The following is a 12,355-nucleotide window of genomic DNA, read 5'->3' on the forward strand; positions in this document are numbered from 1 at the left end:
ATGCAAGCTTGCATGTATACAGTACTTCCTCCGTCCCAGTAAATGTGACGTTTTAAGGTTTGGAACCAAAATTAGCTGAGGTGTAAAATGACCAAATTGTCCCTATGATTTGATTGAGCTATCATTTCCAGCATTTGTTAATGCACCCAGATTATCATTTCTGAAAGTTTCCTGATTGCTGATGAAACCACAACACAGCGCCACGTGTTACAAGAAGTTTAGGAAAAGGCATCATTAACATATTCAAAAATTTGAATAAACCATTAAGTAATCTTTGCCGCCCAGGACTGCCTCTTCATTTGCTAGTTCTTTTTTTTTTTTGAGAATTCTTCATTTGCTAGTTTTGGCGCCCAAGAGTGCCTCTTCATATGCTACAAATCCTGAAAGGGCCATCCATTTCATTCCATTTCATCAACCTACATATCCAACTGAAAACCACACACATCCAATCCAAATGATCAGAGATCTAAATTTACTACCGGAAGAGGAAGGAGATGGAGGGGCTTTACCTGATCTCAATGGAGAAGCTGATATGGAAGAAGATGGAAGAGCTGCTGTTATCCTTGGAGATAACCTTCTTGGAGTTGATGGCCAGGAACATGGAGGTTTTCTTGATCTCAACTTGCATCCTTTTGATCTCAACATGGAGGCTATAGAAGAAGAACAAATGCATCAAGGTAAGATTTCAATACTTATCAATCATCTACGCTGGACCAAGCACTTACTAACTTGCTGGAATCAAGGGCTTTTATTTGAAATGGTTTTATGGATGATTTACACTAGCACGCACCAGTTTCCTATTAGTTAAATAAATCAATCAATTCCATTTAGTACCTGTGTTCCATTCCAGTTTGATTATCCAGAATCATACCATAATTCAGATATAAGTTGGTGTTGTAAGGTTCAAATGTTACAGTTAGTGTACTCCCAAAAAAGAATGTTACAGTTAGTGTACAATTTTAGCATTTTGGTTTCTAGTATTATTTTTCCTGATCCTTACTCATATAAGTGATAAGTAAGTGCATATCTTTAATCCTAAGCAATGACTAGAACTTTGTAAGTGATCCTTATCGGTATACTATAAAATTATAAAATGATATGTATATGCTGAGTACAGGCAATGACAACCAAAGGTATATGACACCAATGCATATTCCCTGGCCTATATGTATTGCTCACAATATGCATGAAACAAGGCCAAACAGCTAGGATGTGACGATGCGTACGTGGATTATAAATTTACATCTTCAAAGACTACTGGAAATTTGCTCCAACTGTATAGATTCAGTTTCTTATGCAGTGCATTAGAGCTAATACTGCTTTTCACAGATCCATCATGGATGATCTTACTTTCCCATTGAATGGAAGTGCTCCATAAATCTTTTGTTGAATCAACTTTAATTTTTTTACAGTACATTAGTTTTTATTTAGCAACTAACAATCTTTCTTTAAACATATGCAGATTAGTTATCTCCAAAATGTTCTCTCAGTCCACACTATATATTTAAACAACAAAATTTCAAGCATGTATACATGAACAAAGGTTGCATTAGTTAGTCGCTGACCTCTTGCAATTTGCATTATTAGACCACTAACCATTCATGCATAAGCCTGCATGTAAAATGCAACTTGAAAACATTTACAAGTGTGCATGACAACATGAGAAGTGACATATTACAAGTGTACTAACCAACAAGTATTTGGGCAGACAACGTGATGCACTGTGCGGCGCACGTCGTGCATGGGAATGCACATGTAAATGAGGAACAAGAAGAAACTGAACTAGGTAAAATTAATGTTTGAATAAATGTACGCATTCTTATTAACCCAGATTAACTTACCATGTCAAACATTTTTTGTAGATGATCATGACGCATTGCAATTTGAGCTGGAAGCCTTGGAGGATGATCTTCGAGAGTACGGAGTGTACGCCGAAGCTGTCAATGTTGTCTTTGATTTAGAGGACTTGCCCGACTCAGATGACGATAAAGAAGAACATGCAAATGATAGTGTGGCAAGTAAGTCAAAAGATTTGACAAACATACAAAGGCGAGGCATTTATCAATTGTTGCTTCAGAAAAGTAAAGATGGAAAATTAGAAAAACACACCACACGTTTAGTTGCTCAAGAGTTCCATGTTAGCATCCGTACAGTCCAACGTATTTGGAAGAGAGCAAAGATTTGCCATGAACAGGGAATAACAGTGAATGTTGATTCAAGGAAGCATGGAAACTCTGGACGCAAGAAGGTCGAAATAGACTTGTCAGTTATTGCAGCTATTCCAGTGCATCAAAGGAGCACTATCCGGTCACTAGCACAAGCCCTTGGTGTTTCCAAAAGCACATTACATAGGTGGTTCAAAGAAGGGCTGATACGGCGTCACTCAAACTCGCTAAAGCCTTATTTGAAGGAAGCAAATAAAAAGGAAAGGCTGCAGTGGTGTGTTTCTATGTTGGATCCGCATACATTGCCAAATAACCCAAAGTTTATTGAAATGGAAAATATTATCCACATAGATGAGAAATGGTTCAATGCATCAAAGAAGGAGAAGACTTTCTACCTGTATCCGGGTGAAGAGGAGCCATATTTCACAGTGCACAACAAGAACGCCATTGATAAAGTAATGTTCTTATCAGCAGTTGCGAAACCAAGGTATGATGATGAGGGTAATTGCAGTTTTGATGGAAAGATAGGCATTTGGCCTTTTACTAGGAAGGTAAAATATTCTTCTTATTAAAAGTGTTGTTGATGTACATTTATTTCTGATATTCATGGGTAAACATAACTTATTTCATATACTAACAGGAACCAGCCTAAAGGAGAAGTCGTAATAGAGAAAGGGGAACACTAGTAACCAAGCCAATAAAGGCTGATAGAGACACCATAAGATCATTCATGATCTCTAAAGTGCTACCAGCTATTAGAGCATGTTGGCCTCGAGAAGATGCAAGAAAAACCATATGGATTCAGCAGGATAATGCTAGAACTCATCTCCCTATCGATGATGCACAGTTTGGTGTGGCAGTAGCCCAAACCGGACTTGATATTCGCCTCGTGAATCAACCTCCAAATTCCCCGGATATGAATTGTCTAGATCTTGGATTCTTTGCTTCACTTCAATCCTTAATACATAATAGGATATCTAGAAACATGGATGAGCTAATCGAGAATGTTCACAAGGAATACCGTGACTACAATCCTAATACTCTTAATAGGGTATTCCTTACACTACAAGGCTGCTACATTGAGGTCATGAGAGCTAACGAAGGGAATAAGTACAAGATCCCTCACATGAACAAGGAGAGGCTAGAGGCACTTGGTGTTTTGCCTAAAGCCCTTAGTTGTGATCGTGGGCTATATGAGAGAGTCGTGGAGTCTTTGGCTAACTAGTGGTGGCTATTTTGCGTTATATATGTAAATTGCTAATGCTATCTATGTAATTGTGGTTTGGAGAACTAACTGGTGTTATTTTGGGCTGTGTATGTAAACGTCATCAACCACCATGTATTTTTGACAGTCCTCATATAATATGTGTTATATATGTATTTTCACTGTTCGTTTCATCCTTAACAGATACATCAATGGTTGACTATCATATAATATTCCTAAACTATAATATCGGTTCAATTGTGCACCAAATGCTTGGCATACTCAACTCAAAATTTTGCAATACTGTATTTACAATCAAAATCTCGCAGCATAGACTACAAGAAGTTTTCTTTAGGTTCGAGGTGCAAGTGACATATTGAGCTAAGTAAACAAATTCACCAAAGATGACACAAATAAACTTTAAAAGGTCCTTATAATTAATTAGTTAATTACACATATTGATCAAGCATGTACTGCTTATAGACTACGCAAAAGGGAATGTGAACCAAACAGGCTTGGTAGTCATGCTAGTTCTTCATTTTTTACATGTATGCAGAGATCAAAGTGGTTTAGCCAAAGCAGGATTCCATTTCTCTAGCCTTGATCACCTCATTAGTAATGCAATATTACTAATATGTCTTACTCCTAGAACTAATACTCCTAGATGGCATATCTTCCATGGCATTATTTGTGAGGTATGGGGAAGTATAGGGGAAGTAAAATCCGTAACATACTTTCGCGAATTTCAGCAAATTCGTCGACGCCCTCATCTCCAGCAGCTACACCGTCGGGAGGCAGCTCGGAGTCGTGGTCGCCGCCACATGCCTCGTCCTCTGAGTCAGGGATGACGCAGCCGTCAGGAGGCAGCTCAGAGTCGGGGTCGCCGCCACACGCCTCATCCTCGGAATCAGGGACGACACAGCCGTCGGGAGGCAGCTCGGAGTCAAGGTCGCCGCCACACGCCTCCTCCTCGGAATCAGGGACGACGCAACCGTCGGGAGGCAACTCGGAGTCGGGGTCGCCGCCACATGCCTCCTTCTCGGAATCAGGGGCGATGCAGCCGTCGGGAGGCAGCTGGGAGTCGGGGTCGCCGCCACACGCCTCATCCTCGGAATCTGGGACGACACAGCCGTTGGGAGGCAGCTCGGAGTCAGGGTCACAGCCACACGCCTCCTCCTCCTCGGAATCAGGGACGACGCAGCCGTCGGGAGGCAGCTCGGAGTCGGGGTCGCCGCCACATGCCTCCTCCTCGGAGTCAGGGACGACGCAGCCGTCGGGAGACAGCGGGGAGTCGGGGTCACCACCACACGTCTCGTCCTCGAAGTCAGGGACAAAGCCGCCGCCGGGAGGCAGCTCGGAGTTGGGGACGGCACCGTACTCCTCACCCTCGGAGTCAGGGACAAAGGTGCCCTCGGGAGGCAGCTCCGACTCAGGGTCGCCGCCACAAACCTCGTCCTTGGAGTCAAGGACAAACCCGCTGCCAAGGGGCAGATCGGAGTTCGGTACGCCTCCACTTGCCTCGTCGTCGGAGTCAACGACGAAGCCACCGCCGGGATGGCACTCCTCATCGGACATGTAGCCACATGCATGCTGCTTCTCGGTAAGGTAGTGGACGCCGCCGGCGCCGAGCACCCTACCACCACGCCGCTTGCATCCTCCTCGGCTTCCTCCACTTGCCTGTTGTGAGTCGGCATCTATTTCCACAGGCCTCCGCTTGCGTACAGCCCTTCTACCCCGCCGAGCAGTTACCTCCACGACCGTGACGGCCGGAGAATCGGCGCAGCCCCGCCGCGCCATTGCTGACATGGACCGCTGAGTGGAGAGGAGAGGTGAGGAGGCTAGGGAGGTGGGAGGCGACGGATGAGATGGATCGGGGTGGGGAGATTAGGGATCGTTGGGGGGCTGAAGCATCTATGCCCCCGTTGTTAATTTTGGTAATTAATGACAAGCGCTAATTGTGGACTAACCGTTGCTATTGAGATTTATTTTAAGTTAGGTCCACGTCATGTCTGCGCATGGATGACTATCGATGGATTAAAATTTGATGGCGCGAAGCGAAGAAAAGAAAACGGTAAAACTAGTGCTTTAGTTTTAAAATTGATCAAGGTGAAGGGCGATCAAATTTGCTAATTTATATTTTAGTTTCGCCGTACTATCAAGGGGGGTAATGACCTAGCAATGAGATGATTTTAATTGCCACATTAGGTCATTATGCATTTAGACTTGTGCTCACATTTCATCACACACAATTTTCACATTGTATCTCAGTGGGTTCGGCCTGACCAGGGGCGGTCAGACCGGCCACATACTGGCGGTCTGACCGGCGTGCCCTGGCCGGTCTGACCGGCGCCACAACGGCGGTCTGACCGGCGCATAAGGCCGGTCTGACCGGCGGCACATGCGTGGTCAGATCGGCCCCCTGGAGGCCGAGATGGTGTTGCTCGGGATGGCCGATACAAAGCCGACGGAACCGTATTCAGTCAGATCGAGCCGAGGCCGGTCTGACCTCCCACTCAACGTTGGTCTGACCGGCTAGGCCGATGGGGCCCTCTGACAGGGCTACAACGGCTAGTTTTCTAGCCATTGCAGAGTAGCACGGTCTGACCGGCCACATACCTCCGGTCAGACCGGCAGAGCACAAAGTTGGGGGATTTCGCCCCCAACGGCTAGTTTTGGATGGTGGGAGTATAAATACTCCCCCTCCAGCAGCAAGGAGGTTCTCTTGGCACCCAATTCAATTGCATACACCCCTTGCACCTCTCTCACACCCACTTGAGCTTTGTGTTCATCCATCTAGTGTGTTAGAGGGTTGTTCTAGCCAAGAGTCAAGTGCATTTGCTTCCATTTGTAGAGGTAGTGTGGCACTTGATTGATCATCTCCATGCCGGGTCATTGCTTGTTACTCTTGGAGGTTGCCGCCTCCTAGACGGCTTGTGGAGGAGTTGCCCGGTGACCTCTCCGAGAAGATTGTGGAGGAGGCCCGGCGCCGGTTTGTGAGTGGTTTGGAGTTCACCACCTTCGGAGTGAAGGAAGAACTACCCTAGTGATCGAGGCTTGGGTAGTCCTCTCTGTGGGCCGGCTCCCACCTTGCCCATGCCTTGACGAAGGGGACGTGCGGTGGCTTCGTGGTTGAGCGGTGGAGTTGGGCTCGCCTCAATGGGGAGTAGGAAACCGGCGAGTTTCCGAACCTCGGTGAAAAATCTCTTGTCTCCTTGTCTCAATTGATTGTCGCATTTACGTTTGTGCAATTTACATTTCTAAAGACAAACTTGAGATCATATCACCCTAGGATTGCTAAACATTGACATAGGAGTGTGATTTACTTTCCTAGAGATATAATTGAGCCACTATCACCCTAGGTTTGCAAAACATAACTTAGTTGCTTAGTTAGAGTTGACCCTCACCAAGCCTAGCAACTTAGGTTAGTTTTGATTAGGTGACATTCAGTTTTAAATCGCCTATTCACCCCCCTCTAGTCGACATCTCGATCCTACAAGTGGTATCAGAGCTTGGTCTCTCTTGATTGGGCTTCACCGCCTAGAGAGAAGATGTCGAACGAGGTGAACCATGTTGGGAAGGCTCCTATGTTTAATGGCACAAACTACTCCACTTGGAAAATTAAAATGTCTACTCACCTCAAAGCTATGAGCTTCCATATTTGGAGTATTGTGGTTGTAGGCTTTGCTATCGCCGGCACACCCTTGACGGAGATTGATCACCGCAACCTCCAACTCAATGCCCAATCTATGAATGCTTTGTTCAACTCTTTGAGCCAAAAGGATTTCGATAGAGTGAGCAACCTTGAGACCGCATATGAGATTTGGAACAAGTTGGCAGAGATCCATAAGGGCACAAGCGAGTACAAGGATGCCAAGCTTCATTTCCTTAAGATCCAATATGAGACATTCTCCATGTTGCTTCATGAGAGTGTGAATGACATGTATGGGAGGCTTAATGTCATTGTGAATGATCTCAAGGGACTTGGGGCAAACTACACCGATCTTGAGGTTTCCCAAAAGATGCTTAGGGCTTTACCGGAGAAGTATGAGACCCTTATCACCATGCTCATCAACTCCGACATGTCAAGGATGACACCCGCAAACCTCTTGGGGAAGATCAACACCAATGACATGTACAAGTTGAAGAAGAAAGAGATGGAGGAAGCCTCACCTTCCAAGAAGTGCATTTCTCTCCAAGCCGAAGTTGAAGACAAGGACAAGGGCAAGGTGAATGAAGCCAATGAGGACTTGGAGGAAGAGATTGTCCTTCTTGCTAGAAGGTTCAATGATCTCTTGGGAAGGAGAAAGGAGAGAGGAAGGGGCTCTAACTCCAATAGGAGAAGAAATAGAAGACCCAACAAGACTCTCTCCAACTTGAGGTGCTTTGAGTGTGGTGAGAAGGGACACTTTGCTTCCAAGTGCCCTTCCAAGGATGATGATGGAGACAAGTCATCCAAGAAGAAGAGTGGAGGCTACAAGCTCATGAAGAAACTCAAGAAGGAAGGCAAGAAGATTGAGGCCTTCATGTCACGTCCCAAAACGACTCTAAAATACATCCTCTAAATTATGCCTAGAATAATTAAAATCCGTGTGAAAGCCTCCAACAATTAAAATGTGCAAAGTTAAAAGTCAAATAAGGCTTTGAGGATTTTTATATATTTCCTAAAAGCCTAAAATGTGTAAATAAATTTTAGTGGAATTTTCAGAGCACAAATAATAATTATTAAGAAATGAACAAAGTTAAAATGATTTTATAAAAAGAAAAACCCTAAAATCCCTCCTTCTCTCTAATGGGCCGAATTCGGCCCATCTCCCTCCCCCTCTCTCTCCTCTCCCCGCGCGCGCCACTGACGCGCGGGCCCGCCCGCCACCCTCGCTGACGGGTGGGGCCCACCCGTCATCCCCTTCCTCCCGCCGCTCCCGCCGCCTTCCCCGCGCCCTAGCGCCGCCGCCGCCGCGAATCCCGCCGCCTCCCGCCGTCCCCGCGTGCAATAAAGTGGGGGGGAATCACTCCCCGTGATCCCCTCTCCCTTTCCCCCCATTTTTCCCTCTCTCTCTCGCGTTCAAACGGGCGGATTTGCCCCCGCAAATCTCGCTGGCGCCATTGATGGCGGTCGGACCTCCCGCGCCGGTTTCCTTCCCCTCCGGCCGCTCTCTCCCCCTTCCAACCCTATTTAAACCCTCCCCGCGCCTCCCTCGTTCGTTTCCGCCTCTCACCGCCCTTCCTCCTCGCCGGAATCGAGCTCGCGCCGTCGCTCTCTCTCTCCTCCGTCGCCGACGACCTCCGGCCGGCCTTCTCCGCTCGCCGGGACCGTCTCCCGCCCCGGCGTCGCCTCCTCCGGCTTCGCCGCACCGCCGTCGACCCCATCCACCCCGTCGCCGAGTCCACCGACGCCGGAACGCCGTCGACCCCGTCGACCCGAGCCGCGCCGCCGCCTTCCTCCGCTCCGGCCGCCTTTTTCGTCGTCGCCGTCGACCTAGGGTGAGCCGTGGACCGCTGCCTCTTTTCCCCCTTCCCTTCCCCTCTCTCGGCCGCCGCTCCACCGTGCCTATGGCCGCCGCCGGCGACCATAGGGCCGCGGGCGCCGCCTCTCGCCGGCCGCGCCGAGTGGCCGCCCTCGGGCGCGCCGAGTGGCTGCCGCATGGGGCCCGGCCATCAGCCGCCCGCGCCCTTGGGTGCGGCTGACGCGTGGGACCCACGGCGCCGGCCGGTGCGAGCCCGGGTGCGCCCGGTCCACCGTGGACCGTGAGGCTGCCGCGTGGGCCCCACTCCCGTGGACCCGGTCCGCGCGCCCCCTCCCCTCGGCTGAGGCAATATACCCTTTTTTAAATTAAATTTTAAATGAAGAAATTCGCAAATATTCATTTAAAGAGCATATAAACTTCAAATGGCCATAACTTGGCCATTTGAACTCGGAATTGGACCGTTCAAGTCTCTAATTTTTCCTTAAGAAGTCAAGAACCCATTTTTGTGCTTTGTTCCTGCTTTTATATGGAGTTTATTAGAGTAAAAGCCTTTTCTTTTCCGTTGGTCGTGTAGACGCTGCAGCTTCGGAAGATCCGCTCTTCGTGGAGGTTGAAGCCGACGTTTGGGAAAGCGAGCAAGGCAAGTCACATCATCCTTGAACATATTGAATCCCAGTTTATAAAATTATTTTGATTTAAATTATTACATTATCGCTTTATTTAAATTCCCGCGTTATCACTGTTTTATCTAGCCATGCCTATTTACCTTTGTTATGACCTTAGTATTATTGTTATTGTTATTATTACTTTGTTCACCCTAGAATAAACAAAACCTCAACTAGTGGGCACTTTATTCATGGTTCCACTAGTATGAATTTAGGTAGATGCTTCGCTGATTAATAGGACAACATTAGGTGGTTTTATAACTCTAGACTTTGGGAATATTCATATCACTTGGACACTATGGAATGGTTGGATTATTGTGGAATTGGATTCACACCTCCCCCTCTATTCAAAACCCTCAAAATGGTTTTAGGCTGGGCTCGGGGTGCATGGTTTTGATAGTAGCACCTCGGCCATATAAGGACCGGTCTTCGAGCCTCTGTTTCAAAACACTACCGTACTTCCACATGTCTAGTGGGTAAGGCTTAGTTTGTGGCTCAGTCTGGTTATAAACAAAACTACACGGATGGAGATGGACGAAGTTGGGGGTCGATAGACATCTCTAGGGCAAATGAAGGCTACACGAGCTGCGGCCCGGTAGTCGAGATGTCATGGCACAGGGCCGGTGTCCTACTGCTAGGGGCTCAGTCCTGCCTACCTGTCCCGGGGGTTCCGGCCGTAGGTGGGGTTGGGTCGGTACTCTTGTCTATGGCTAGGATGGGTTGGAAACTATGTCACGTCTTCCGTCCGTATGCCGTGGTGGTATGTGGCACGTGGTTACACGTGAGGAAGATGTGTCTTGTGGGTAAAGATGTACACCTCTGATCAGAGTATAATCTATTCGAATAGCCGCGCCCTCGGTTATGGGCAAGCCGAGCAATGTACCCAAGTTAGTGTTTTAATTTTTAAAGCCTGCTTAACAACTAAAATGTGGAATGGTTGGCCTGGGTTGGCTTGGGACGAGCTGGGACCCAGGGTCGGGTTGCCAGTTCGGTCTGAATCATCGTAGGCCTTGGGTTAAGGCAGGTTCGTGTGGGTTCACGGCTTTGTTTAATAATATTGTATAGCTCTAGAATCGTGTTTACAAAATAGCTTTGAGCAACTAAGTGTCTTTTAAATGCTGTTTACTGCAAACCCTAACCCTTTATATTATAACCCCCTTGTACTCGCATTTATTCTGCACTTATGGGTGTGTCTTGTTGAGTACGGTGGTTGTACTCAGGCTTGCTCAATTTTTCCCAAACCCAGAAGAGGAGCCCCTGGAAGATGAAGGCTTTGGTGTCTAGCTCGTGCCTGTCGTCAAGCGCCTGTGGTCGTCGCCCTAGTCTTCCGCTGTTTTTTGTTTGTCTTCTTGTGTGCTGGGTCTTCGCCGCCCATGTAATAAATTAATTAATTACGCTTCCGCTTGTTAAACTCTGAATTGTATCAACTTTTGGTGTACCTTGCCTCCTGGGACAAGGGATAATGCACGCACGTAAGGAACGCCCGTTGGGTTATTTCCGGTCGTGACACTTCATCGGGGAATGGGATTCAAATGAGGAGAGCTGCGCCTCATCCGGGTCCGAGGAAGAAGGTGGTGATGATGCAAGCTCCAAGAAGAAGAAGATGGCCGTTGTTGCCATCAAGGAGGCTCCATCACTCTTCGCTCCAATTTGTCTCATGGCAAAGGGCTCCTCTAAGGTAACATCTCTTAGTCATAGTGAGAGTGATGATGATTGTGATGATGTTTCCTATGATGAGCTTGTGAGTATGTTTGAGGAGCTCCATGCTTATAGTGAGAAGGAGATTTTCAAGTTCAAGGCTCTAAAGAAGGATCATACTTCTTTGGAGGTTTTGTATGAGGAGCTAAAGACTTCTCATGAGAGACTCACCATTTCTCATGAGAGGAAGCTCATGACAACCTCCTTTCCACTACTCAACATGGAGCTCTCATTGATGTTGGCATATCTTGTGATTTGCTTGATGATAGTGCTACTTGCCATATTGCTCATGTTGCATCATCTAGCATTTCTACCTCTTGTGATGATCTTGTGGATATGCCTAGCTCTAGCTCTAGCCCTTGTGTTTCTATTTGTGATGCCTCCCTTGTTGTTGAGAACAATGAGCTTAAGGAGCAAGTGGCTAAGCTCAACAAGAGTTTGGAGAGGTGCTTCAAGGGTAAGAACACTCTTAACAAGATTTTAAGTGAGCAACGGTGCATCCTTAACAAGGAGGGACTTGGATTCATTCCAAAGAAGGGTAAGAAACCTTCTCATCGTGCCACTCGTTTTGTTAAGAGCAATGGTAAGTGTTGCTCCAAGTGTCGTGAGGTTGGGCATTTGGTGAATGATTGCCCCGGTGGTAAGCCTTCCAAGACTTGCATGTTTGATTCTCATTATATGCTTAGGAAGGCTCATGATGGTAGCATTGTTGCTAGATATGTGGGTTCCCCTATACTTGGTGGTAAAAAGAATGCCATTTGGGTGCCCAAAGCTTTGATCTCTAACCTCCAAGGACCCAAACAAGTTTGGGTACCTAAAAGAGCTTGATTTTCTTTTGTAGGTGAACTACCGCACCGGTGGAAGCCATTGGGTGCTTGATAGTGGATGCACTCAACACATGACCGGTGATAGGGCTATGTTCACCATATTTGAAGTAGGAGGGAATGAACAAGAGAAAGTGACTTTTGGAGACAATAGCAAAGGAAATGTAATTGGGTTAGGTAAAATTGCTATCTCCAATGATTTGTCAATTGATAATGTCTCTCTTGTTAAATCTCTAAATTTCAATTTGCTTTCGGTTGCTCAAATTTGTGATCTTGGCTTGTCATGTGCTTTCTTCCCGCAAGAAGTTATTGTTTCTAGCCTTCTTGACAAGTC

General features: G+C 46.8%; 1 protein-coding gene across 1 annotated transcript; it reads left to right on the top strand.

Annotated features, from left to right (window-relative positions):
* The first annotated feature begins 532 nt into the window (after positions 1 to 532).
* LOC127773393 (uncharacterized) lies at positions 533 to 3,390 on the top strand. Its single transcript, XM_052299451.1, has 4 exons — positions 533 to 677; positions 1,863 to 2,018; positions 2,517 to 2,666; positions 2,909 to 3,390. Exons 1-4 carry the CDS (start codon positions 533 to 535, stop codon positions 3,388 to 3,390), a joined length of 933 nt encoding a protein of 310 aa, XP_052155411.1.
* Positions 3,391 to 12,355: the final 8,965 nt, after the last annotated feature.

This window comes from Oryza glaberrima, chromosome 5 (assembly GCF_000147395.1).
Source record: "Oryza glaberrima chromosome 5, OglaRS2, whole genome shotgun sequence".
Lineage (NCBI taxonomy): Eukaryota > Viridiplantae > Streptophyta > Magnoliopsida > Poales > Poaceae > Oryza > Oryza glaberrima.

Excerpts from the sequence above, each read along its gene's own strand:
- LOC127773393 (XM_052299451.1), top strand. The coding sequence starts at position 533 with ATGGAAGAAGATGGAAGAGCTGCTGTTATCCTTGGAGATAACCTTCTT. Across the intron at positions 2,019-2,516 it reads TGCAAATGATAGTGTGGCAA|ATGAGAAATGGTTCAATGCA; the intron begins GTAAGTCAAAAG and ends TTATCCACATAG. Across the intron at positions 2,667-2,908 it reads ACCAAGGTATGATGATGAGG|TGCTACCAGCTATTAGAGCA; the intron begins GTAATTGCAGTT and ends TGATCTCTAAAG.